This window comes from Heptranchias perlo, unplaced genomic scaffold, assembly GCF_035084215.1.
Source record: "Heptranchias perlo isolate sHepPer1 unplaced genomic scaffold, sHepPer1.hap1 HAP1_SCAFFOLD_435, whole genome shotgun sequence".
NCBI classification, from domain to species: Eukaryota; Metazoa; Chordata; class Chondrichthyes; order Hexanchiformes; family Hexanchidae; genus Heptranchias; species Heptranchias perlo.
The window spans coordinates 32,048-59,759 of NW_027139448.1; the positions used below are offsets into that span (position 1 = coordinate 32,048).

The 27,712-nt window shown below is 49.4% G+C and overlaps 1 protein-coding gene across 1 annotated transcript in view; it reads right to left on the minus strand.

Moving 5' to 3' along the window:
• LOC137312786 (serine/threonine-protein kinase A-Raf-like) overlaps positions 1-27,712 on the minus strand; it is a 57,937-nt gene that overhangs the window by 16,996 nt on the left and 13,229 nt on the right. The window contains exons 3-5 of the mRNA XM_067979220.1: positions 6,913-7,114; positions 5,208-5,311; positions 1,647-1,749 (exon numbers count right to left, since the gene is read on the minus strand). Coding sequence (XP_067835321.1) covers positions 1,647-1,749; positions 5,208-5,311; positions 6,913-7,086 — 381 coding nt within the window. The 5' untranslated portion in view covers positions 7,087-7,114. The remainder of the gene's footprint in view (positions 1-1,646; positions 1,750-5,207; positions 5,312-6,912; positions 7,115-27,712) is intronic.

A 27,712-nucleotide genomic window follows, 5' to 3' on the forward strand; every position in this document is an offset into this window, starting at 1 on the left:
CATGCACGTACACAGTACATATACACACTCCCTGTATGCACTCTCCATGGCACAGCCCCTGGTGACCAGTGCCCGACCATTCTGGTTGTGTATCCCTGTATTGCAGTCACCGTTTGAACGTTAACAGTGTTGAGCCGATTGTCTCTCAAAGAGGAGCCCCCAGTCTCTCCGTGCTAATTCTATTCCATGCATACAGTGTGTATATATAGTGTGTACAGTATGTGTATATCTAGTGTGTCTACAGTGTGTGTGTGTATATACAGTGTGTATAGTGTATGTATATCTAGTGTGTATAGTGTATGTATATCTAGTGTGTCTACAGTGTGTGTGTATATAGTGTGTACAGTATGTGTATATCTAGTGTGTCTACAGTGTGTGTGTATATAGTGTGTACAGTATGTGTATATCTAGTGTGTCTACAGTGTGTGTGTATATAGTGTGTACAGTGTGTGCGTCTCACATTTCTTCCCCCCCCTCCCCCCACCACCCCTGCATACTATAGTGTTAAACTGCATTTGCCACATGTCAGCCCAACTGATCTAAATCATAGATTCACACAGCACAGAGGGCGGCCATTCGGCCCATCATGCCTGCTCCTGGCTCTTTGAAAGAGCTATCTAATTTGCCCCACTCCCCTGCTCTTTCCACTCAGGCCTGCAAATTTTTTCCTTTTCAACTATATATCCAATTCCCTTCTAAATCTTTCTGTAGGTCTTTTACTGCATCCCCTGTCTCAATGGGCTCCTTCGTTTAGCGTCACCAGCAAATTTGGCCAGTTCACAGCGAGTTTGAGTGATGCAGATTATAAATAAAGGGGCTCATAAGATATCGGACCTGTGCGGCTCGACGCCACCTCCCAGTCTGACCCGACACTGCCCACAAGTGCTTTCTGCTTCCGATTTTTCAACCAGCTTCTTTCCAAGACCCCCCCTGTTCTGGTCTATTCAGTCTCGTATTGACGGTCAGTCTGTCTCTGGGATGCACAAGCAGAATTTATTTTCTTTGTTCGGGGGATATGGGCGACTGTGGCACTCCACAGACTCGAGCCCCGTAATCCAGGCCCCGACACTCCCCCCGGTGCCGGTACTGAGGGGGCGCTGCGCTGTCGGAGGGGCCGTCTTTCGGGATGAGACATTAAACCGAGGACCCCGTCTGCCCCCTCAGGTGGACGTAAAAGATCCCACGGCCACTACTGGAAGAAGAGCTTGGGGGGGGGGGGGGGGGGGGGGGGGGGGGGGGGGGGAGGGGGAAGAGGTTATCCCCTGTGTCCTGTGGTCAATATTTATCCCTCAACCAACACCAATAAAACCAGGACATCTGGTCATTTATCACATTGCTGTTGGTGGGATCTTGCTGTGCGCAAATTGGCTGCTGTGTTTCCCACATTACAACTTTGGGATGTTCTGAAGTTGTGAAGGGTGATATATATATAAATTATTTAATTAATTTCTCTCTCCTTTTTCTATTTATTGCCCACCCCTAGTTGTCCAAATCACACAGCGTGGGAGTGGAGTCATGTGTCGGCCCAGACCAGGGAGAGAGGGACAGATTCTCTTCCCATGAAGGGGCATCAGTGAACCAGTTGGGTATTTAATGATGAGCTGGATAATACATCAGGGGGAGTGAATGTTCGGCTCAGGACTTACAAAATTGTGCATAGATAAGGGGACTTCGTCAAGCACCTCCACCATCAGCTCCTCCCCGACCAAGGGCGAGATGTCTGTCGACCAGTCAGTCAGCTTCTTGTGGCTGAAGGGAGAGAGCAGAGACGCAGACGTCAGCGGTTACATCAGCACAGGGACAGCACTGACCTCCTCCTTATCCACACACCCCATGAGGCACTGTCTCACTGTACAACACACAGCCAGCACTGATCTCCTCCTTATCCACACACCCCATGGGGCACTGTCTCACTGTACAACACACAGCCAGCACTGACCTCCTGTTTATCCACACACCCCATGGGGCACTGTCTCACTGTACAACACACAGCCAGCACTGACCTCCTGTTTATCCACACACCCCATGGGGCACTGTCTCACTGTACAACACACAGCCAGCACTGATCTCCTCCTTATCCACACACCCCATGGGGCACTGTCTCACTGTACAACACACAGCCAGCACTGACCTCCTGTTTATCCACACACCCCATGAGGCACTGTCTCACTGTACAACACACAGCCAGCACTGATCTCCTGTTTATCCACACACCCCATGGGGCACTGTCTCACTGTACAACACACAGCCAGCACTGATCTCCTCCTTATCCACACACCCCATGGGGCACTGTCTCACTGTACAACACACAGCCAGCACTGATCTCCTGTTTATCCACACACCCCATGAGGCACTGTCTCACTGTACAACACACAGCCAGCACTGACCTCCTGTTTATCCACACACCCCATGGGGCACTGTCTCACTGTACAACACACAGCCAGCACTGATCTCCTGTTTATCCACACACCCCATGGGACACTGTCTCACTGTACAACACACAGCCAGCACTGACCTCCTGTTTATCCACACACCCCATGGGGCACTGTCTCACTGTACAACACACAGCCAGCACTGATCTCCTGTTTATCCACACACCCCATGGGGCACTGTCTCACTGTACAACACACAGCCAGCACTGACCTCCTGTTTATCCACACACCCCATGGGGCACTGTCTCACTGTACAACACACAGCCAGCACTGACCTCCTGTTTATCCACACACCCCATGGGGCACTGTCTCACTGTACAACACACAGCCAGCACTGACCTCCTGTTTATCCACACACCCCATGAGGCACTGTCTCACTGTACAACACACAGCCAGCACTGATCTCCTGTTTATCCACACACCCCATGGGGCACTGTCTCACTGTACAACACACAGCCAGCACTGACCTCCTGTTTATCCACACACCCCATGGGGCACTGTCTGACTGTACACACACAGCCAGCACTGATCTCCTCCTTATCCACACACCCCATGGGGCACTGTCTCACTGTACACACACAGCCAGCACTGACCTCCTCCTTATCCACACACCCCATGGGGCACTGTCTCACTGTACAACACACAGCCAGCACTGATCTCCTGTTTATCCACACACCCCATGGGGCACTGTCTCACTGTACAACACACAGCCAGCACTGACCTCCTGTTTATCCACACACCCCATGGGGCACTGTCTCACTGTACAACACACAGCCAGCACTGACCTCCTCCTTATCCACACACCCCATGGGGCACTGTCTCACTGTACAACACACAGCCAGCACTGATCTCCTGTTTATCCACACACCCCATGAGGCACTGTCTCACTGTACAACACACAGCCAGCACTGACCTCCTGTTTATCCACACACCCCATGGGGCACTGTCTCACTGTACAACACACAGCCAGCACTGATCTCCTGTTTATCCACACACCCCATGGGGCACTGTCTCACTGTACAACACACAGCCAGCACTGATCTCCTGTTTATCCACACACCCCATGAGGCACTGTCTCACTGTACAACACACAGCCAGCACTGACCTCCTGTTTATCCACACACCCCATGGGGCACTGTCTCACTGTACAACACACAGCCAGCACTGACCTCCTGTTTATCCACACACCCCATGGGGCACTGTCTCACTGTACAACACACAGCCAGCACTGATCTCCTGTTTATCCACACACCCCATGGGACACTGTCTCACTGTACAACACACAGCCAGCACTGATCTCCTCCTTATCCACACGCCCCATGGGGCACTGTCTCACTGCACAATATACAACACACAACACACCTGCCCTGATCCCTGTGTACAGCATTGAGTGTATCCGCCCTGATCCCTGTGTACAGCACAGTGTATATCCGCCCTGATCCGTGTACAGCAGTGTGCATTCATCCTGATCCCTATGTACAGCACTGTGTGTATCCGCACTGATCGCTGTGCACAGCACTGTGTGTATCCGCACTGATCCCTGTGTAGAGCACTGTGTGTATCCGCACTGATCCCTGTGTACAGCACTGTGTGTATCCGCCCTGATCCCTATGTACAGCACTGTGTGTATCTGCACTGATCCCTATGTACAGCACAGTGTGTATCCGCACTGATCCCTATGTACAGCAGTGTGTATCCGCACTGATCCCTATGTACAGCACAGTGTGTATCCGCACTGATCCCTATGTACAGCACAGTGTGTATCCGCACTGATCCCTATGTACAGCACTGTGTGTATCCGCACTGATCCCTGTGTACAGCACTGTGTGTATCCGCACTGATCCCTGTGTACAGCACAGTGTGTATCCGCACTGATCCCTGTGTACAGCACTGTGTGTATCCGCCCTGATCCCTATGTACAGCACTGTGTGTATCTGCACTGATCCCTATGTACAGCACAGTGTGTATCCGCACTGATCCCTATGTACAGCAGTGTGTATCCGCACTGATCCCTGTGTACAGCACAGTGTGTATCCGCACTGATCCCTGTGTACAGCACAGTGTGTATCCGCACTGATCCCTGTGTACAGCACAGTGTGTATCTGCACTGATCCCTGTGTACAGCACAGTGTGTATCCGCACTGATCCCTGTGTATAGCACAGTGTGTATCCGCACTGATCCCTGTGTACAGCACTGTGTGTATCCGCACTGATCCCTGTGTACAGCACTGTGTGTATCCGCACTGATCCCTATGTACAGCACTGTGTGTATCTGCACTGATCCCTGTGTACAGCACTGTGTGTATCCGCACTGATCGCTGTGTACAGCACTGTGTGTATCCGTACTGATCCCTATGTACAGCACTGTGTGTATCCGCACTGATCCCTATGTACAGCACTGTGTGTATCTGCACTGATCGCTGTGTACAGCACTGTGTGTATCCGCACTGATCCCTGTGTACAGCACTGTGTGTATCCGCACTGATTCCTGTGTACAGCACTGTGTGTATCCGCACTGATCCCTGTGTACAGCACTGTGTGTATCCGCACTAATCGCTGTGTACAGCACTGTGTGTATCCGCACTGATCGCTGTGTACAGCACTGTGTGTATCCGCACTGATCGCTGTGTACAGCACTGTGTGTATCTGCACTGATCGCTGTGTACAGCACTGTGTGTATCTGCACTGATCGCTGTGTACAGCACTGTGTGTATCCGCACCGATCCCTGGATTCACTGGACTCCTCAGACAGAAACACTCCTGTAAATAACTCACCCATCAATGAACCTGTAGACTGCACAACATTTCTGGGACAGTCCTCGGACTTTAAGTGCCTTGTCCAAGCAGTCATACACTGTCGTCCCCGCACGCACGTTTACCTGCAGAAATCAGAGCACGAGTCAGCTGTGATAAATGGTTATACAACAGGGGGTCCAATCACCAAAACCTCTTGTTTCACATTGTCATCAGAGTCGGAGACAGTGTCACCCACAAAAACTTTAGCAATATTTAATCAGATGAAGCTTTACTCTGTATCTAACCCTGTACCTGCCCTGGGAGTGTTTGATGGGACGGTGTAGAGGGAGCTTTACTCTGTATCTAACCCTGTACCTGTCCTGGGAGTGTTTGATGGGACAGTGTAGAGGGAGCTTTACTCTGTATCTAACCCTGTACCTGCCCTGGGAGTGTTTGATGGGACAGTGCAGAGGGAGCTTTACTCTGTATCTAACCCTGTACCTGCCCTGGGAGTGTTTGATGGGACAGTGTAGAGGGAGCTTTACTCTGTATCTAACCCTGTACCTGCCCTGGGAGTGTTTGATGGGACAGTGTAGAGGGAGCTTTACTCTGTATCTAACCCTGTACCTGCCCTGGGAGTGTTTGATGGGACGGTGTAGAGGGAGCTTTACTCTGTATCTAACCCTGTACCTGCCCTGGGAGTGTTTGATGGGACAGTGTAGAGGGAGCTTTACTCTGTATCTAACCCTGTACCTGCCCTGGGAGTGTTTGATGGGACAGTGTAGAGGGAGCTTTACTCTGTATCTAACCCTGTACCTGCCCTGGGAGTCTTTGATGGGACAGTGTAGAGGGAGCTTTACTCTGTATCTAACCCTGTACCTGCCCTGGGAGTGTTTGATGGGACAGTGTAGAGGGAGCTTTACTCTGTATCTAACCCTGTACCTGCCCTGGGAGTCTTTGATGGGACAGTGTAGAGGGAGCTTTACTCTGTGTCTAACCCTAAACCTGCCCTGGGAGTGTTTGATGGGACAGTGTAGAGGGAGCTTTACTCTGTATCTAACCCTGTACCTGCCCTGGGAGTGTTTGATGGGACGGTGTAGAGGGAGCTTTACTCTGTATCTAACCCTGTACCTGCCCTGGGAGTGTTTGATGGGACGGTGTAGAGGGAGCTTTACTCTGTATCTAACCCTGTACCTGCCCTGGGACTGTTTGATGGGACAGTGTAGAGGGAGCTTTACTCTGTATCTAACCCTATACCTGCCCTGGGAGTGTTTGATGGGACAGTGTAGAGGGAGCTTTACTCTGTATCTAACCCTGTACCTGCCCTGGGAGTGTTTGATGGGACAGTGTAGAGGGAGCTTTACTCTGTATCTAACCCTGTACCTGCCCTGGGAGTGTTTGATGGGACAGTGTAGAGGGAGCTTTACTCTGTATCTAACCCTGTACCTGCCCTGGGAGTGTTTGATGGGACAGTGTTGAGGGAGCTTTACTCTGTATCTAACCCTGTACCTGCCCTGGGAGTGTTTGATGGGACAGTGTAGAGGGAGCTTTACTCTGTATCTAACCCGTGCTGACTCACTGTCCCAACCAGTCCTCTATAAGTTACATTCTTCGTCTGTTTTATATTCCAGTCCTGCTGCTCATTTAATCCCCCTGGAGCTCATTTGCCACCTCCACACCCCCCCACCCGACCCTTGCCGTTCAGAGACCCCCCCCCCCTCACAGGCGGCAGTGCGTCACTTACCACGGTGCGCTGCTTGTTGGGAAGGTAGACGCGGACTGTTCCTGTAGCTCTGGGCATCTCCCCGGGGGGCTGCTCCAGGGCTGCGGAGGGTGGACACAGTGCTCCGCTGGTGGTCAGGCCAGGGAGGCTGAAGCCATTGCTGTAAGAATCGGAGGGAGTCGAGACTCGCTTCATTCAGGCGGAAACGCTCATCTCTTTACGCCTGTCAAGACACAACAACACCTCTGGCTGGTTAGTCACCACAGGCTGCATCGCTAACATCAACCCCCGATGCTAAAGAAATAAAACTTACATTTCTACAGTGCCCTGCACCACCTCTGGACGTTCCCAAAGCGCTTCACGGCCACTTTTTGAAGTGCAGCCGCTGTTGGGTCATGTCGGGAAACGCAGCTATCCATTTTGTGCACAGCAAGATCCCACAACCAGCGACGAGATAAAACTCTCTTTTACGCAGCGAGCGGCAGCGATCGGGAACGCACTGCTGAAAGGGCGCTGGAGGCGGATTCAATCGTGGCCTTCTAAAGGGAACTGGATAAGTACTTAAAAGGGAAAAAAAAATTTGCAGGGCTACAGGGAAAGGGCGGGGGGAGTGGGACTGGCTGGATTGCTCCTGCAGAGAGCCGGCACGGGCTCGATGGGCTGAACGGCCTCCTTCCGTGCTGTAACCATTCTAAGATAAACGACCAGATCATCTGTTTTATCGGCCCCAGGACATTGGGGAGAACTCCCCCCCCTCCCCCTGCTCTTCTTCCAATAGCGGCCGTGGGATCTTTTACGTCCACCTGAGAGGGCAGACGGGGGGCCTCGGTTTAACGTCTCATCCTGAAAGACGGCCCCTCCGACAGTGCGGCGCTCCCTCAGTACCGGCACCGGGGGGAGTGTCGGGGCCTGGATTACGGGGCTCGAGTCTCTGGAGCGGGGTCTCAAACCCAGGACCTTCTGACTCAGAGAGGGGAGAGTGAGACCCACTGAGGCACAGGCCGACACTAACCAAGACGCTTGGGCTGGCGAGAGCTTTCAACTGGAGAATGTCAAGTGTAAACTGTGAATCGCCAAGTCCTGGGCTGGAAGGTTTGAGAATTTAGCTGAAGGACTGGAAAGGAGTGTACACAAATAACCAGCTAAGAACTGGTGTGTGAAAAGGCAGAGGAAACCAGATTAACGGGTTTGATAAATGTTTGCTGGCTGAATGCTAGCAGCGGGGAGAGAAACAAGGGGTGAGAGCAGAACCAACTCTTTATACACAGGGTGATCACAGGGCTGACAGGGCCACCACTTGGGGTCGTGGCAGGGCGGTGGAGGGTGAGAGCCCTCACGGAGATAGGATGATAGGAACCAGTGTAGGCCATTCAGCCCCTCGAGCCATTTAATTCGATTATGGCTGATCTGTACCTTAGCCCCATTTACCCGCTTTGGTTCCGTGACCCTTAGTACCCTCACCCAACAAAAATCTATCGATCCTGATAGCCCACGTCCTGTGTATCTGGACGTCGCACAAGTGACCAGTGGAGGAATGATTTGTCCTATGCCCATAAAGAAAGGACGGACTTGCATTTTCTGGCCTCTTATCAGGTCCACAGGACCTCCCAAAGTGATTCAAAGCCAGTTAAATACTTTTTAAAGAGTGCGGTCACTGTTCTAATGTAGGAATCGCAGCAGCCAATTTGTGCACAGCAAGATCCCACAAACAGCAATGTGATAAATGACCAGATCGTCTGTTTTAGTGATGTTGACTGAAAGATAAATATCGGCCCCAAGACACCGGGGAGAACTCCCACCCCCACCCCCACCCCCACTCTTCTTCCAATAGCGGCCGTGGGATCTTTTACGTCCCACCTGAGAGGGCAGACGGGGGGCCTCGGTTTAACGTCTCATCCGAAAGACGGCCCCCCCTCAGTCGGCCTAGATTTTGTGCTCAAGTATTCGGAGCGGGACGTGAACCCCCGACCTTCTGACTCGGGAGGCAAGAGTGAGTGCGACTGAGCCAGGGATGACACATGTATGTAACACATGTATGTAGGTGGGACGTCTATCTGTGATCACTCCATTAATGCACTAAAAGCTAATACAGCACACACTTCCAGTGGAACAGTTCCCTTTCATGCCTTTTCCGTAGTGTGCGCCTCGCCTAAACTTGGGCTATGTCCTCGTCTTGTTCCTTCCGCTTCCCTCCGAATGGCTCCCTCCCATTGGGAGGTGATGCTGCTCTCCACCTCACCTAAACTCCTCCCGCCTCTCCCCCCTCCCCCGCCCCGCCCCGCCCCGCTTAAGCAGCCGTGCCTCAGTGGGTCTCACTCCCGCCTCGGAGTCAGAGGGTCGAGGGCCCGAGCCCCCGCTCCAGAGACTCGAGCCCCGTAATCCAGGCCCGACACCCGACACCCCCCACCCTGGTGCCGGTACTGAGGGAGCGCCGCCCTGTCGGAGGGGCCGTCTTTCGGATGAGACGTTATTGGAAGAAGAGCGGGGGGGGGGGGGGGGGGTGGGTGGGAGTTCTCCTCAGCGTCCTGGGGCCAATATTTATCCCTCGACCAACACCACTAAAAACAGACTGTCTGGGTTTTACCACATTGCTGTTTGTGGGATCTTGCTGTGCGCAAATTTGCTGCTGTGTTTCCCACATTATAACAGTGCTTCAAAAGTATTTCATTGGCTGTGAAGCACTTTGGGACGTCCTGAGGTGGTGAAAGGCACTGTAGAAATGCCAGTTCTTTCCTTCTCTAGTGAATTAGATTGGCTTTTTGTTAACAATATGGGAGTTTTTCAGTCATTTGCTTCCTCTGGTGCCAGCCCACAAGTTACCGGATTGTGTCGCGTCTGAGCTCAACAACTTGCCCTCATCCGAAAGACGGCCCCTCCGACAGTGCGGCGCTCCCTCAGTACCGGCATCGGGGGGAGTGTCGGGGCCTGGATTACGGGGCTCGAGTCTCTGGAGTGGGGGCTCAGACCCACGACCTTCTGACTCCAAGGGTGAGACCCACTGAGGCACGGGCTGACACTTCAGAGGAAGGGACCTGCCTCCCCCCACTGGGTCTGGACCTACATTGTGATTTGAACTCACAACCTGCGGGTTGCTTGCTTGGCAACCTGCATTTATATAGCGCCTTTGACATAAAAAAACGTCCCAGGGTGCTTCACAGGAGCGTAAATCAGACAAATTTTGACACCGAGCCCCATAAGGAGATATTCGGACAGGTGACCAAAAGCTTGGTCAAAGAGGTAGGTTTTAAGGAGCGTCTTAAAGGAGGAGAGAGAGAGGCGGAAAGGTTTAGGGAGGGAATTCCAGAGCTTAGGGCCCAGGCGGCTGAAGGCACGGCCACCAATGGTGGAGCGATGGGAATCGGGGATGGGCAAGAGGCCGGAATTGGAGGAGCGCAGAAATCTCGGAGGTTTCTAGAGGCTGGAGGAGGTCATAGAGATAGGGAGGGGCGAGGGCCATGAAGGGATTTGAAAACAAGGAAGAGAATTTTAAAATGGAGGCGTCCCCCGACCAGGAGCCACTGTCGGTCAGCGAGCACAGTGGGGGTGATGGGAGAACGGGACTTGGTGCGAGTTAGGATACGGGGGGGGGGGGGGGGGGGGGGGGGAGCAGAGTTTTGGATGAGCTCAATTTACGGGAGGCCGGGCCAGGAGAGCATTGGAATAGCCGAGTGTGGAGGTGACAAAGGCACGGATGAGGGTTTCAGCAGCAGATGGGCCGAGGCTTTTCTGGGCTTCGCTCTCAGTGGCGGTACCGCTGCCCCGCCCAGTCTGAAGGTTGGAAAGTCTCGGCCGCAGCTCAAATGAGGACACTCACGCCCATCGTGACTCTGTCAGCTGTCAGCAGAGTGGAAAGTTTGTGCCGTGGTTTCTGTGGGCGGCTTGACGCGGCGATCAGATCTCCCTCGGCTCTGCAAGTGATACGACAGGAACCTCACAACAGGGGGGCCGATGACAATCGAATTACACGTCAGGCCTCGATAACGAACCTCCAGAAAATAGACTCGCATTTCTCCGGCCCCTTTCACCACCTCAGGACGTCCCAAAGCCCCTCACAGCCAATGGAGTACTTTTTTTTTGAAGTGTAGTCACTGTTGTAGTATGGGGAATGCAGCATAAAATGTGCGCACAGCAAGATCCCACAAACAGCAATGTGATAAATGACCAGGTCATCTATTTTCAGTCGAGGGATAAACATCGGCCCTAGGACACCGGGGAGAACTCTCCCCCCACCCCCACCACCCCCCGCCCCCCAGCTCTTCTTCCAAAAGTGGCCGTGGGATCTTTTACATCCCACCTGAGAGGGGCAGACGGGGGCCTCGGTTTAACGCCCCGTCCGAAAGACAGCCCCTCTGACAATGCGGCACTCCCTCAGTACTGGCACTGGAGTGTATCGGGCTTGGATTATGGGCTCGAACCCACCACCTTCCGTCTCAGAGGCGAGAGAGAGACCGACTGAGCCACGGCTGACGAGCACCTAACACGGAAGGACATTTCGACAGCACATTTCACGTCCTCGGGCCTTCCCGAAGCCCTTCGCATCCAGTGAGGTACTTCTGAAGCGTAGTCCACTGGGGAAAGGTCGCAGCCGATTTGGGCACAGCAAGATCCCGCCAGCAGCAATGAGATAAATGACTACCGGGGGGAGGGGAGACGGGAACCTGCTCAGCAACGCCGAGAGGCAGCCTTATAAAAGGAGAACCGCCTCGGGAAGGGTGGAATGAGGTCAGAGCACTCCCTAAGCAAACTTCTGGCTGTTCCGCCTATTATACTCCCTGAGAGCACAAGCCTGCGGGCAGCGAGAGAAACAGAAACAAGAGGCAGTGCAGCCACCTGCTCCACTGTGCTCCATTACAGCCGACCAGTCTCTCCACCTCCCGAAAGAACATTCTGGGGAAGTGGGCGTCGCTGGCAAGGCCGGCATTTACTGCCCGCCCCGAGTTGCCCCTTGAGAAGCTGGTGGAGGGCCTTCTTCCTGAACCACTGGTGATGTTCGGGTATAACTGAGTGGCTTGCTAGGCCACTTCGGAGGGCAGCTGAGAGTTAACCGTGTTGGGTTTGGGGCTGGAGCAACATACAGGCCCAGACAACAACAACAATTTGCATTTATATAGCACCTTTAACGTAGTTAAATGTCCCATGGCACTTCCCAGGAGCGATTATCAAACAAAATTTGACACCGAGCCACATAAGGAGATATTAGGACAGGTGACCAAAAGCTCGGTCAAAGAGGTCGGTTTTAAGGAGCGTCTTAAAGAAGGAGAGAGAGAGGCGGAGAGGTTTAGGGAGGGAATTCCAGAGCTCAGGGCCGAGGCAGCTGAAGGCACGGCCGCCAATGGTGGAGTGATGGGAATTGGGGATACGCCAGAGGCCGGAATTGGAGGAACGCAGAGATCTCGAGGGGTTGTAGGGCAGGAGGAGGTTACAGAGATTGGGCGGGGGGGGGGGAGGTGACGAAAGCTATCAAACCTTTCATAATTTTAAAGACCTCTATCAGGTCACCCCTCAGCCTTCTCTTTTCTAGAGAAAAGAGCCCCAGTCTGTTCAGCCTTTCCTGATATTTATAACCTCTCAGTTCTGGGATCATCCTTGTAAATCTTTTTTGCACCTTCTCCAGTGCCTCTATATCCATTTTATAATATGGAGACCAGAACTGTGCCCAGTGCTCCAAGTGTGATATGGAGCCCAGAACTGTGCCCAGTGCTCCAAGTGTGATATGGAGCCCAGAACTGTGCCCAGTGCTCCAAGTGTGATATGGAGCCCAGAACTGTGCCCAGTGCTCCAAGTGTGATATGCAGACCAGAACTGTGCCCAGTATTCCAAGTGTGATATGGAGCCCAGAACTGTGCCCAGTGCTCCAAGTGTGATATGGAGCCCAGAACTGTGCCCAGTATTCCAAGTGTGATATGGAGACCAGAACTGTGCATAGTATTTTTTTTATTCGTTCATGGGATGTGGGCGTCGCTGGCGAGGCCGGCATTTATTGCCCATCCCTAATTGCCCCTTGAGAAGGTGGTGGTGAGCCACTTTCTTGAACCGCTGCAGTCCGTGTGGTGACGGTTCTCCCACAGTGCTGTTAAGGAGGGAGTTCCAGGATTTTGACCCAGTGACAATGAAGGAACAGCGATATATTTCCACGTCAGGATGGTGTGTGACTTGGAGGGGAACCTGCAGGTGGTGTTGTTCCCATGTGCCTGCTGCTCTTGTCCTTCTAGGTGGTAGAGGTCGCGGGTTTGGGAGGTGCGATATGGAGACCAGAACTGTTCACAGTGCTCCAAGTGTGATATGGAGACCAGAACTGTGCCCAGTATTCCAAGTGTGATATGGAGACCAGAACTGTGCCCAGTATTCCAAGTGTGATATGGAGACCAGAACTGTGCCCAGTATTCCAAGTGTGATATGGAGACCAGAACTGTGCACAATATTCCAAGTGTGATATGGAGACCAGAACTGTGCACAATATTCCAAGTGTGATATGGAGACCAGAACTGTGCACAATATTCCAAGTGTGGTCTAACCAAGGTTCTATACAAGTTTAACATAACTTCTCTGCTTTTCAATTCTATCCCTCTAGAAATGAACCCCAGTGCTTGGTTTGCATTTTTTATGGTTTATTTAATTTAATTTCACACCTTGTCCCGAAACTGCTGCCGGTGAGATCACAGCCTATGCTTCCAGCCTTCAGATGGACGTCCTTCAAGGAAGTTATGCTAAACCTTTATAAATCACTGGTTAGTCCTCAGCTGGGGTTCTATTGTGTCCAATTCTGAGGAACTGTCATGGCGGCCATACCACAGCAGCTTGCTTTGGCAGAAGACAATTGGTCGTTCAATTGGTCAAAGGGATCTGACTGGCCAAAGCTCTGAGATGCGATAGGTTGAAAGGACAGCAGTGTGCGATTCTGCAATCTGGTTAGTCGAAGGGACCTGACAATACTACACACTGAGCATAGGAACAGGAGGAGGCCATTCAGCCCCTCGAGCCTGTTCAACCATTCAATCAGATCATGGCTGATCTGTATCTTAACTCCATTTACCCGCCTTGGTTCTGTAACACTTAATCCCCTCACCCAACAAAAATCGATCCATCTCCAGATGGGGTCTAACCAGAGCCCTGTACGGCAGGAACAGAACTTCCTCCCCTTTGTATTCCAGCCTCCAAGATAAAGGCCAACGTTCCATTAGCCTTTTAAATTATTTTTTGTACCTTTCCACTAGTTTTTAACGATTTCTGTACATGGACCCTTAAACCTCTCTGCTCCTAGCTCCTCACCATTTAGAAATTAAACTTTTTCGAATGATCGTTAGATAGAGGTTGAGGAACGCTGTAGTGAACGCACAGTGCCACAATTATGAAGGACGGACATGGCCACAAGGTGACGAGGCAGAGATGGAGCAGGTCATAATGAAACACTGCGATGCAGCCGACTCTTAATTCAAAGTCCCTTCATTCCAAATTATCTACACAGCATTCCTACTTTTCCATGGTATTTGCAACAACAAATCGCACTTGGACAGTGCCTTTAACGTAGACAAACGTCCAGAGGCCCCTCGCAGAGGCTTGAGGGCAAAGTGGTCGCCGTGTTAAAGGAAGAGAGATTCGGAAAAGATAGCCAAAAGCTTGGTCAAAGAGGTGGGTTTTGAGGAGGGTGCTAAAGGATGGGGGCTGGTGGTGGGGGGAAGGCGGAGAGCGCTGTAGGCATGGCCACCAATGGTGGGGCGAGGGAGGGGAGGAGGTACAAGAGACGGAGTCATAAGAATGGAGAGTGTGGGGGGAGGTCAAAGGAGGTTACAGCAAGAGAGAAGGACAAGGAAGTGAAGGAGAATTTTAAACCTGAGGCTTTGGCGGGGGACTGGGAGCCAGCGAGGACAGGGGGTAATGGGTGAGCATAGGGTGCGGGCAATGGAGTTTGGATGAGCAGGAGTGCTTAATTCAAATGACAGGAACAAAAGGGGAAAAAACAGAACTTGTGTTTCTCCAGCGCCTTTCATGACCTCAGGACGTCCCAAAGCGTTTCACAGACAATGAAGTACTTTTTGAAGTACAGTCACTGTTGTAATGTAGGAAACGCAGCAGCCAATTTGCGCACAGCAACATCCCACAAACATCAATGTGATAATGACCAAATCGTCTGTTTTTAGGTGTTGGTTGAGGGATAAATATTGGCCCCAGGACACCGGGGAGAACTCCCCCCACCTACTCTTCTTCCAATAGGGGCCGTGGGATCTTTTACGTCCCGCCTGAGAGGGCAGACGGCCCCTCCGACAGTGCGGCGCTCCCTCGGTACGGGTACCGGGGGGAGTGTCGGGGCCTGGATTACGGGGCTCGAGTCTCTGGAGCGGGGGCTCGAACCCACGACCTTCTGACTCCGAGGCGAGAGTGAGAGCCACTGAGCCAGGGCTGTAAAGGTTTGAATGATTTTATCAGATTCATCGGTGGGATTACTTTAAACTTCAGTTGCAGAGAAAATTGACGACAAGTCGCATCCCGTGGAATCAAGAAAAGGTCAGCCTGCTACAAAGTTCCGGAAGTCTCTGGGAAATATTCCAATGGTGCTGTTGCACATGTGAATTATATTTTGAAGTTACTTGGATAATTGGAGCAGGGACACTAACGAGTCAAAGCACATATGTGGGCTATCAGTCGGACCTGTCACATGTTCCACACTAAATAGTCCCGCAACAAAAAGTGTCAACTGACTGACCTTGTGTAATGCAGGAAGTACCAAGTGACACCCAAAAATAGCTCGGGGACTTATTTTGAAAGTATTTTAACAAGAACAAGTGCAAGACTTGCAAGAAGCACGACTCTACCATTAAATACAAGCAGACGACAAGAGCAAAAGTACCGACACTCATTCAAGATCCAGCCCAGTGCACTGTAAAATAAACCCTCGCCAATACAACACACAGCCCAGTGTACAGTACAATAATCCCACGTCTGTACAACACACTGCCGAGTGTATTGTAAAATAAACCCTCGCCTGTACAACACACAGCCCAGTGTCCAGTACAATAATCCCTCGCCTGTACAACACACAGCCCCGTGTACAGTACAATAATCCCTCGCCTATACAACACACAACCAAGTGTACAGTACAATAATCCCTCGCCTACACAGCAGACAGCCCAGTGTACAGTACAATAATCCCTCGCCTATACAACATACAGCCCAGAGTGCAGTATAATACTCCCTCGCCTTGACAACACACAGCCCAGTGTACAGTACAATAATCGCTCGCTTATACAACACACAGCCCAGAGTGCAGTACAATAATTCCTCGCCTATACAACATACAGCCCAGTGTACAGTACAATAATCCCTCGCCTATACAACACACAGCCGAGTGTACAGTACAATAATCCCTCGCCAACACAGCCCAGTGTACAGTACAATAATCCCTCGCCTATACAACACACAGCCCAGAGTGCAGTACAATAATTCCTCGCCGATACAACATACAGCCCAGTGTACAGTACAATAATCCCTCGCCTATACAACACACAGCCCAGTGTACAGTACAATAATCCCTCGCCTGTACAACACACAGCCGAGTGTACAGTACAATAATCCCTCGCCAACACAGCCCAGTGTACAGTACAATAATCCCTCGCTGAAACAAAACACAGCCCAATGTACAGTACAATAATCCCTCGCTTATACAACACGCAGCCCAGTGTACAGTACAATAATCCCTCACCTATACAACACACAGCCCAGTGTACAGTATAATAATCCCTCGCCTATACAACACACAGCCCAGTGTACAGTACAATAATCCCTCGCCTGTACAACACACAGCCCAGTGTACAGTACAATAATCCCTCGCCTATACAACACACAGCCCAGTGTACAGTACAATAATCCCTCGCCTGTACAACACACAGCCCAGTGTACTGTACAATAATCCCTCATCTGAGCAACATACAGCCCACTGTACAGTACAATAATCCCTCGCCTGTTCAACACACAGCACAGTGTACAGTACAATAATCCCACATCTGTACAACACAAAGCCCAGTGTACAGTACAATAATCCCTCGCCGAAACAAAACACAGCCCAGTGTACAGTACAATAATCCCTCGCCGACACAACACACAGCCCAGTGTACGGTACAATAATCCCTCGCCTGTACAACACACAGCCGAGTATACAGTACAATAATCCCTCACCAGTACAACACACAGCCCAGTGCACAGTACAATAATCCCTCATCTGTACAACACACAGCCCAGTGTACTGTACAATAATCCCTCGTCTGTACAACACACAGCCCAGTGTACAGTACAATAATCCCTCACCAGTACAACACACAGCCCAGTGTACTGTACAATAATCCCTCGTCTGTACAACACACATCCCAGTGTACAGTACAATAATCCCTTGCCTACAGAACACACAGACCAGTGTACAGTACAATAATCCCTCGGCTAAACACACAGCCCAGTGTACAGTACAATAATCCCTCACCGACACAACACACAGCCCAGTGTACAGTACAATAATCCCTCGCCTGTACAACACACATCCAGGTGTACAGTACAATAATCCCTCGCCGAAACAACACACAGCCCAGTGTACAGTACAATAATCCCTCGCCTACACAACACACAGCCCAGTGTACAGTACAATAATCCCTCACTTATACAACACACAGTCCAGTGTACAGTACAATAATCCCTCATCTGTACAACACACAGACCAGAACACAGTACAATAATCTCTCGCCCATACAACACACAGCCCAGTGTACAGTGCAATAATCCCTCGCCGATACAACACACAGCCCAGTGTACAGTACAATAAACCCTCACCTATACAACACACAGCCCAGTGTACAGTACAATAATCCCTCACTTATACAACACACAGCCCAGTGTACAGTACAATAATCCCTCATCTGTACAACACACAGCCCAGTGTACAGTACAATAACCCCTCGTCTATACAACACACAGACCAGAACACAGTACAATAATCTCTCGCCCATACAACACACAGCCCAGTGTACAGTGCAATAATCCCTCGCCTATACAACACACAGCCCAGTGTACAGTACAATAATCCCTCGCCTATACAACACACAGCCCAGTGTACAGTACAATAATCCCTCACTTGTACAACATACAGCCCAGTGCACAGTACAATAATCCCTCATCTGTACAACACACAGCCGAGTTTACAGTACAATAACCCCTCGTCTATACAACACACAGACCAGAACACAGTACAATAATCTCTCGCCAATACAACACACAGCCCAGTGTACAGTGCAATAATCCCTCGCCTATACAACACACAGCCCAGTGTACAGTACAATAATCCCTCGCCTATACAACACACAGCCCAGTGTACAGTACAATAATCCCTCACTTGCACAACATACAGCCCAGTGCACAGTACAATAACCCCTGGTCTACACAACACACAGACCAGAACACAGTACAATAATCTCTCGCCCATACAACACACAGCCCAGTGTACAGTGCAATAATCCCTCGCCGAAACAACACACAGCCCAGTGTACAGTACAATAATCCCTCGCCGATACAACACACAGCCCAGTGTACAGTACAATAATCCCTCGCCTATACAACACACAGCCCAGTGTACAGTACAATAATCCCTCGCCAATACAACACACAGCCCAGTGTACAGTACAATAATCCCTCACTTGCACAACATACAGCCCAGTGAACAGTACAATAACCCCTCGTCTATACAACACACAGACCAGAACACAGTACAATAATCTCTCGCCCATACAACACACAGCCCAGTGTACAGTACAATAATCCCTCGCCTATACAACACACAGCCCAGTGTACAGTGCAATAATCCCTCGCCTATACAACATACAGCCCAGTGTACAGTACAATAATCCCTCGCCTATACAACACACAGCCCAGTGTACAGTACAATAATCTCTCGCCCATACAACACACAGCCCAGTGTACAGTACAATAATCCCTCGCCTATACAACACACAGCCCAGTGCACAGTACAATAATCCCTCGCCTACACAACACACAGCCCAGTGTACAGTACAATAATCCCTCGCCGATACAACACACAGCCCAGTGTACAGTACAATAATCCCTCGCCTAACCAACACACAGCCCAGTGTACAGTACAATAATCCCTCGCCTATACAACACACAGCCCAGTGTACAGTACAATAGTCCCTCGCCTATACAAAACACAGCCCAGTGTACAGTACAATAATCCCTCGCCTATACAACACACAGCCCAGTGTACAGTACAATAATCCCTCACCTATACAACACACAGCCCAGTGTACAGTACAATAATCCCTCACTTGTACAACAGCCGTGTACAGTACAATAATTCTTCACCTATAGAACACCCAGCCCAGTGTACAGTACAATAATCCCTCACGTATACAACACACAGCCCAATGTACTGTACTTTAAACCCTCGCCTGTACAACACCCAGCCCAGTGTACAGTACAATAATCCCTCACGTATACAACACACAGCCCAGTGTACAGTACAATAATCCCTCGCCTATACAACACACAGCCCAGTGTACAGTACAATAATCCCTCGCCTATACAAAACACAGCCCAGTGTACAGTACAATAATCCCTCCCGGTACAACACACAGCCCAGTGTACAGTACAATAATCCCTCGCCGATACAAAACACAGCCCAGTGTACAGTACAATAATCCCTCGCCTATACAACACACAGCCCAGTGTACAGTACAATAATCCCTCGCCGAAACACACAGCCCAGTGCACAGTACAATAATCCCTCGCCTATACAAAACACAGCCCAGTGTACAGTACAATAATCCCTCGATTATACAACACACAGTCCAGTGTACAGTACAATAATCCCTCATCTGTACAACACACAGCCCAGTGTACATTACAATAACCCCTCGTCAAAACAACACAGCCCAGTGTACAGTACAATTATACCTCACTTGTACAACATACAGCCCAGTGCACAGTACAATAATCCCTCATCTGTACAACACACAGCCCAGTGTACAGTACAATAACCCCTCGTCTATACAACACACAGACCAGAACACAGTACAATAATCCCTCGCCGATACAACACACAGCCCAGTGTACAGTACAATAATCCCTCACTTGTACAACACACAGCCCAGTGTACAGTACAATAATCCCTCACTTGTACAACACACAGCCCAGTGTACAGTACAATAATCCCTCACTTGTACAACATACAGCCCAGTGCACAGTACAATAATCCCTCGCCTATACAACACAGAGCCCAGTGTACAGTACAATAATCCCTCACTTGTACAACATACAGCCCAGTGCACAGTACAATAATCCCTCGCCTATACAACACAGAGCCCAGTGTACAGTACAATAATCCCTCATCTGTACAACACACAGCCCAGTGTACAGTAGAATAACCCCTCGTCTATACAACACACAGACCAGAACACAGTACAATAATCCCTCGCCTATACAACACACAGCCCAGTGTACAGTACAATAATCCCTCACTTGTACAACACACAGCCCAGTGTACAGTACAATAATCCCTCACTTGTACAACACACAGCCCAGTGTACAGTACAATAATCCCTCACTTGCACAACATACAGCCCAGTGTACAGTACAATAACCCCTCGTCTATAAAACACACAGACCAGAACACAGTACAATAATCCCTCGCCGAAACAACACACAGTCCAGTGTACAGTACAATAATCCCTCATCTGTACAACACACAGCCCAGTGTACAGTACAATAACCCCTCGTCTATACAACACACAGACCAGAACACAGTACAATAATCTCTCGCCCATACAACACACAGCCCAGTGTACAGTACAATAATCCCTCGCCTATACAACACACAGCCCAGTGTACAGTGCAATAATCCCTCGCCTATACAACATACAGCCCAGTGTACAGTACAATAATCCCTCGCCTATACAACACACAGCCCAGTGTACAGTACAATAATCTCTCGCCCATACAACACACAGCCCAGTGTACAGTACAATAATCCCTCGCCGAAACAACACACAGCCCAGTGCACAGTACAATAATCCCTCGCCTACACAACACACAGCCCAGTGTACAGTACAATAATCCCTCGCCGATACAACACACAGCCCAGTGTACAGTACAATAATCCCTCGCCTAACCAACACACAGCCCAGTGTACAGTACAATAATCCCTCGCCTATACAACACACAGCCCAGTGTACAGTACAATAGTCCCTCGCCTATACAAAACACAGCCCAGTGTACAGTACAATAATCCCTCGCCTATACAACACACAGCCCAGTGTACAGTACAATAATCCCTCACCTATACAACACACAGCCCAGTGTACAGTACAATAATCCCTCACTTGTACAACAGCCGTGTACAGTACAATAATTCTTCACCTATAGAACACCCAGCCCAGTGTACAGTACAATAAACCCTCACCGACACAACACACAGCCCAATGTACTGTACTTTAAACCCTCGCCTGTACAACACACAGCCCAGTGTACAGTACAATAATCCCTCCCGGTACAACACACAGCCCAGTGTACAGTACAATAATCCCTCATCTGTACAACACACAGCCCAGTGTACAGTACAATAATCCCTCACGTATACAACACACAGCCCAATGTACTGTACTTTAAACCCTCGCCTGTACAACACCCAGCCCAGTGTACAGTACAATAATCCCTCACGTATACAACACACAGCCCAGTGTACAGTACAATAATCCCTCGCCTATACAACACACAGCCCAGTGTACAGTACAATAATCCCTCGCCTATACAAAACACAGCCCAGTGTACAGTACAATAATCCCTCCCGGTACAACACACAGCCCAGTGTACAGTACAATAATCCCTCGCCGATACAAAACACAGCCCAGTGTACAGTACAATAATCCCTCGCCTATACAACACACAGCCCAGTGTACAGTACAATAATCCCTCGCCGAAACACACAGCCCAGTGCACAGTACAATAATCCCTCGCCTATACAAAACACAGCCCAGTGTACAGTACAATAATCCCTCGATTATACAACACACAGTCCAGTGTACAGTACAATAATCCCTCATCTGTACAACACACAGCCCAGTGTACATTACAATAACCCCTCGTCAAAACAACACAGCCCAGTGTACAGTACAATTATACCTCACTTGTACAACATACAGCCCAGTGCACAGTACAATAATCCCTCATCTGTACAACACACAGCCCAGTGTACAGTACAATAACCCCTCGTCTATACAACACACAGACCAGAACACAGTACAATAATCCCTCGCCGATACAACACACAGCCCAGTGTACAGTACAATAATCCCTCACTTGTACAACACACAGCCCAGTGTACAGTACAATAATCCCTCACTTGTACAACACACAGCCCAGTGTACAGTACAATAATCCCTCACTTGTACAACATACAGCCCAGTGCACAGTACAATAATCCCTCGCCTATACAACACAGAGCCCAGTGTACAGTACAATAATCCCTCACTTGTACAACATACAGCCCAGTGCACAGTACAATAATCCCTCGCCTATACAACACAGAGCCCAGTGTACAGTACAATAATCCCTCATCTGTACAACACACAGCCCAGTGTACAGTACAATAACCCCTCGTCTATACAACACACAGACCAGAACACAGTACAATAATCCCTCGCCTATACAACACACAGCCCAGTGTACAGTACAATAATCCCTCACTTGTACAACACACAGCCCAGTGTACAGTACAATAATCCCTCACTTGTACAACACACAGCCCAGTGTACAGTACAATAATCCCTCACTTGTACAACACACAGCCCAGTGTACAGTACAATAATCCCTCACTTGTACAACATACAGCCCAGTGCACAGTACAATAATCCCTCGCCTATACAACACAGAGCCCAGTGTACAGTACAATAATCCCTCACTTGTACAACATACAGCCCAGTGCACAGTACAATAATCCCTCGCCTATACAACACAGAGCCCAGTGTACAGTACAATAATCCCTCATCTGTACAACACACAGCCCAGTGTACAGTACAATAACCCCTCGTCTATACAACACACAGACCAGAACACAGTACAATAATCCCTCGCCTATACAACACACAGCCCAGTGTACAGTACAATAATCCCTCACTTGTACAACACACAGCCCAGTGTACAGTACAATAATCCCTCACTTGTACAACACACAGCCCAGTGTACAGTACAATAATCCCTCACTTGCACAACATACAGCCCAGTGTACAGTACAATAACCCCTCGTCTATAAAACACACAGACCAGAACACAGTACAATAATCCCTCGCCGAAACAACACACAGTCCAGTGTACAGTACAATAATCCCTCATCTGTACAACACACAGCCCAGTGTACAGTACAATAACCCCTCGTCTATACAACACACAGACCAGAACACAGTACAATAATCTCTCGCCCATACAACACACAGCCCAGTGTACAGTACAATAATCCCTCGCCTATACAACACACAGCCCAGTGTACAGTGCAATAATCCCTCGCCTATACAACATACAGCCCAGTGTACAGTACAATAATCCCTCGCCTATACAACACACAGCCCAGTGTACAGTACAATAATCTCTCGCCCATACAACACACAGCCCAGTGTACAGTACAATAATCCCTCGCCGAAACAACACACAGCCCAGTGCACAGTACAATAATCCCTCGCCTACACAACACACAGCCCAGTGTACAGTACAATAATCCCTCGCCGATACAACACACAGCCCAGTGTACAGTACAATAATCCCTCGCCTAACCAACACACAGCCCAGTGTACAGTACAATAATCCCTCGCCTATACAACACACAGCCCAGTGTACAGTACAATAGTCCCTCGCCTATACAAAACACAGCCCAGTGTACAGTACAATAATCCCTCGCCTATACAACACACAGCCCAGTGTACAGTACAATAATCCCTCACCTATACAACACACAGCCCAGTGTACAGTACAATAATCCCTCACTTGTACAACAGCCGTGTACAGTACAATAATTCTTCACCTATAGAACACCCAGCCCAGTGTACAGTACAATAAACCCTCACCGACACAACACACAGCCCAATGTACTGTACTTTAAACCCTCGCCTGTACAACACCCAGCCCAGTGTACAGTACAATAATCCCTCACGTATACAACACACAGCCCAGTGTACAGTACAATAATCCCTCGCCTATACAACACACAGCCCAGTGTACAGTACAATAATCCCTCGCCTATACAACACACAGCCCAGTGTACAGTACAATAATCCCTCCCGGTACAACACACAGCCCAGTGTACAGTACAATAATCCCTCGCCGATACAAAACACAGCCCAGTGTACAGTACAATAATCCCTCGCCTATACAACACACAGCCCAGTGTACAGTACAATAATCCCTCGCCGAAACACACAGCCCAGTGCACAGTACAATAATCCCTCGCCTATACAAAACACAGCCCAGTGTACAGTACAATAATCCCTCGATTATACAACACACAGTCCAGTGTACAGTACAATAATCCCTCATCTGTACAACACACAGCCCAGTGTACATTACAATAACCCCTCGTCAAAACAACACAGCCCAGTGTACAGTACAATTATACCTCACTTGTACAACATACAGCCCAGTGCACAGTACAATAATCCCTCATCTGTACAACACACAGCCCAGTGTACAGTACAATAACCCCTCGTCTATACAACACACAGACCAGAACACAGTACAATAATCCCTCGCCGATACAACACACAGCCCAGTGTACAGTACAATAATCCCTCACTTGTACAACACACAGCCCAGTGTACAGTACAATAATCCCTCACTTGTACAACACACAGCCCAGTGTACAGTACAATAATCCCTCACTTGTACAACATACAGCCCAGTGCACAGTACAATAATCCCTCGCCTATACAACACAGAGCCCAGTGTACAGTACAATAATCCCTCACTTGTACAACATACAGCCCAGTGCACAGTACAATAATCCCTCGCCTATACAACACAGAGCCCAGTGTACAGTACAATAATCCCTCATCTGTACAACACACAGCCCAGTGTACAGTACAATAACCCCTCGTCTATACAACACACAGACCAGAACACAGTACAATAATCCCTCGCCTATACAACACACAGCCCAGTGTACAGTACAATAATCCCTCACTTGTACAACACACAGCCCAGTGTACAGTACAATAATCCCTCACTTGTACAACACACAGCCCAGTGTACAGTACAATAATCCCTCACTTGCACAACATACAGCCCAGTGTACAGTACAATAACCCCTCGTCTATAAAACACACAGACCAGAACACAGTACAATAATCCCTCGCCGAAACAACACACAGTCCAGTGTACAGTACAATAATCCCTCATCTGTACAACACACAGCCCAGTGTACAGTACAATAACCCCTCGTCTATACAACACACAGACCAGAACACAGTACAATAATCTCTCGCCCATACAACACACAGCCCAGTGTACAGTGCAATAATCCCTCGCCTATACAACATACAGCCCAGTGTACAGTACAATAATCCCTCGCCTATACAACACACAGCCCAGTGTACAGTACAATAATCTCTCGCCCATACAACACACAGCCCAGTGTACAGTACAATAATCCCTCGCCGAAACAACACACAGCCCAGTGCACAGTACAATAATCCCTCGCCTACACAACACACAGCCCAGTGTACAGTACAATAATCCCTCGCCGATACAACACACAGCCCAGTGTACAGTACAATAATCCCTCGCCTAACCAACACACAGCCCAGTGTACAGTACAATAATCCCTCGCCTATACAACACACAGCCCAGTGTACAGTACAATAGTCCCTCGCCTATACAAAACACAGCCCAGTGTACAGTACAATAATCCCTCGCCTATACAACACACAGCCCAGTGTACAGTACAATAATCCCTCACCTATACAACACACAGCCCAGTGTACAGTACAATAATCCCTCACTTGTACAACAGCCGTGTACAGTACAATAATTCTTCACCTATAGAACACCCAGCCCAGTGTACAGTACAATAAACCCTCACCGACACAACACACAGCCCAATGTACTGTACTTTAAACCCTCGCCTGTACAACACACAGCCCAGTGTACAGTACAATAATCCCTCCCGGTACAACACACAGCCCAGTGTACAGTACAATAATCCCTCATCTGTACAACACACAGCCCAGTGTACAGTACAATAATCCCTCACGTATACAACACACAGCCCAATGTACTGTACTTTAAACCCTCGCCTGTACAACACCCAGCCCAGTGTACAGTACAATAATCCCTCACGTATACAACACACAGCCCAGTGTACAGTACAATAATCCCTCGCCTATACAACACACAGCCCAGTGTACAGTACAATAATCCCTCGCCTATACAAAACACAGCCCAGTGTACAGTACAATAATCCCTCCCGGTACAACACACAGCCCAGTGTACAGTACAATAATCCCTCGCCGATACAAAACACAGCCCAGTGTACAGTACAATAATCCCTCGCCTATACAACACACAGCCCAGTGTACAGTACAATAATCCCTCGCCGAAACACACAGCCCAGTGCACAGTACAATAATCCCTCGCCTATACAAAACACAGCCCAGTGTACAGTACAATAATCCCTCGCTTATACAACACACAGTCCAGTGTACAGTACAATAATCCCTCATCTGTACAACACACAGCCCAGTGTACATTACAATAACCCCTTGTCAAAACAACACAGCCCAGTGTACAGTACAATAATCCCTCGCCTACACAACACACAGCCTAGTGTACAGTAAAATAATCCCTCGCCTATACAACACACAGCCCAGTGTACTGTACAATAATCCCTCGCCGAAACAACACACAGCCCAGTGTACAGGACAATAATCCCTCGCCAACACAACACACAGCCCAGTGTACAGTACAATAATCCCTCGCCTATACAACACACAGCCCAGTGTACAGTACAATAATCCCTCGCCTATACAACACACAGCCCAGTGTACAGTACAATAATCCCTCGCCTATACAACACACAGCCCAGTGTACAGTACAATAATCCCTCGCCTATACAACACACAGCCCAGTGTACAGTACAATAATCCCTCGCCTATACAAAACACAGCCCAGTGTACAGTACAATAATCCCTCGCCTATACAACACACAGCCCAGTGTACAGTACAATAATCCCTCGCCTATACAACACACAGCCCAGTGTACAGTACAATAATCCCGCATCTGTACAACACACAGCCCAGTGTACATTACAATAACCCCTCGTCTATACAACACACAGCCCAGTGCACAGTACAATAATCCCTCGCCTATACAACACACAGCCCAGTGTACAGTACAATAATCCCGCATCTGTACAACACACAGCCCAGTGTACATTACAGTAACCCCTCGTCTATACAACACACAGCCCAGTGCACAGTACAATAATCCCTCGCATATACAACACACAGCCCAGTGTACAGTACAATAACCCCTCGTCTATACAACACCCAGCCCAGAGTACAGTGCAATAATCCCTCGCCTGTACAACACCCAGCCCAGTGCACAGTACAATAATCCCTCGCCTGTACAACACCCAGCCCAGTGTGCAATACAATAATCCCTCGCCTATACAACACACAGCCCAGTGTACAGTACAATAATCCCTCGCTTATACAACACAGCCCAATGTACAGTACAATAATCCCTCAATTAAACACACAGCCCAGTGTACAGTACAATAATTCCTCAACT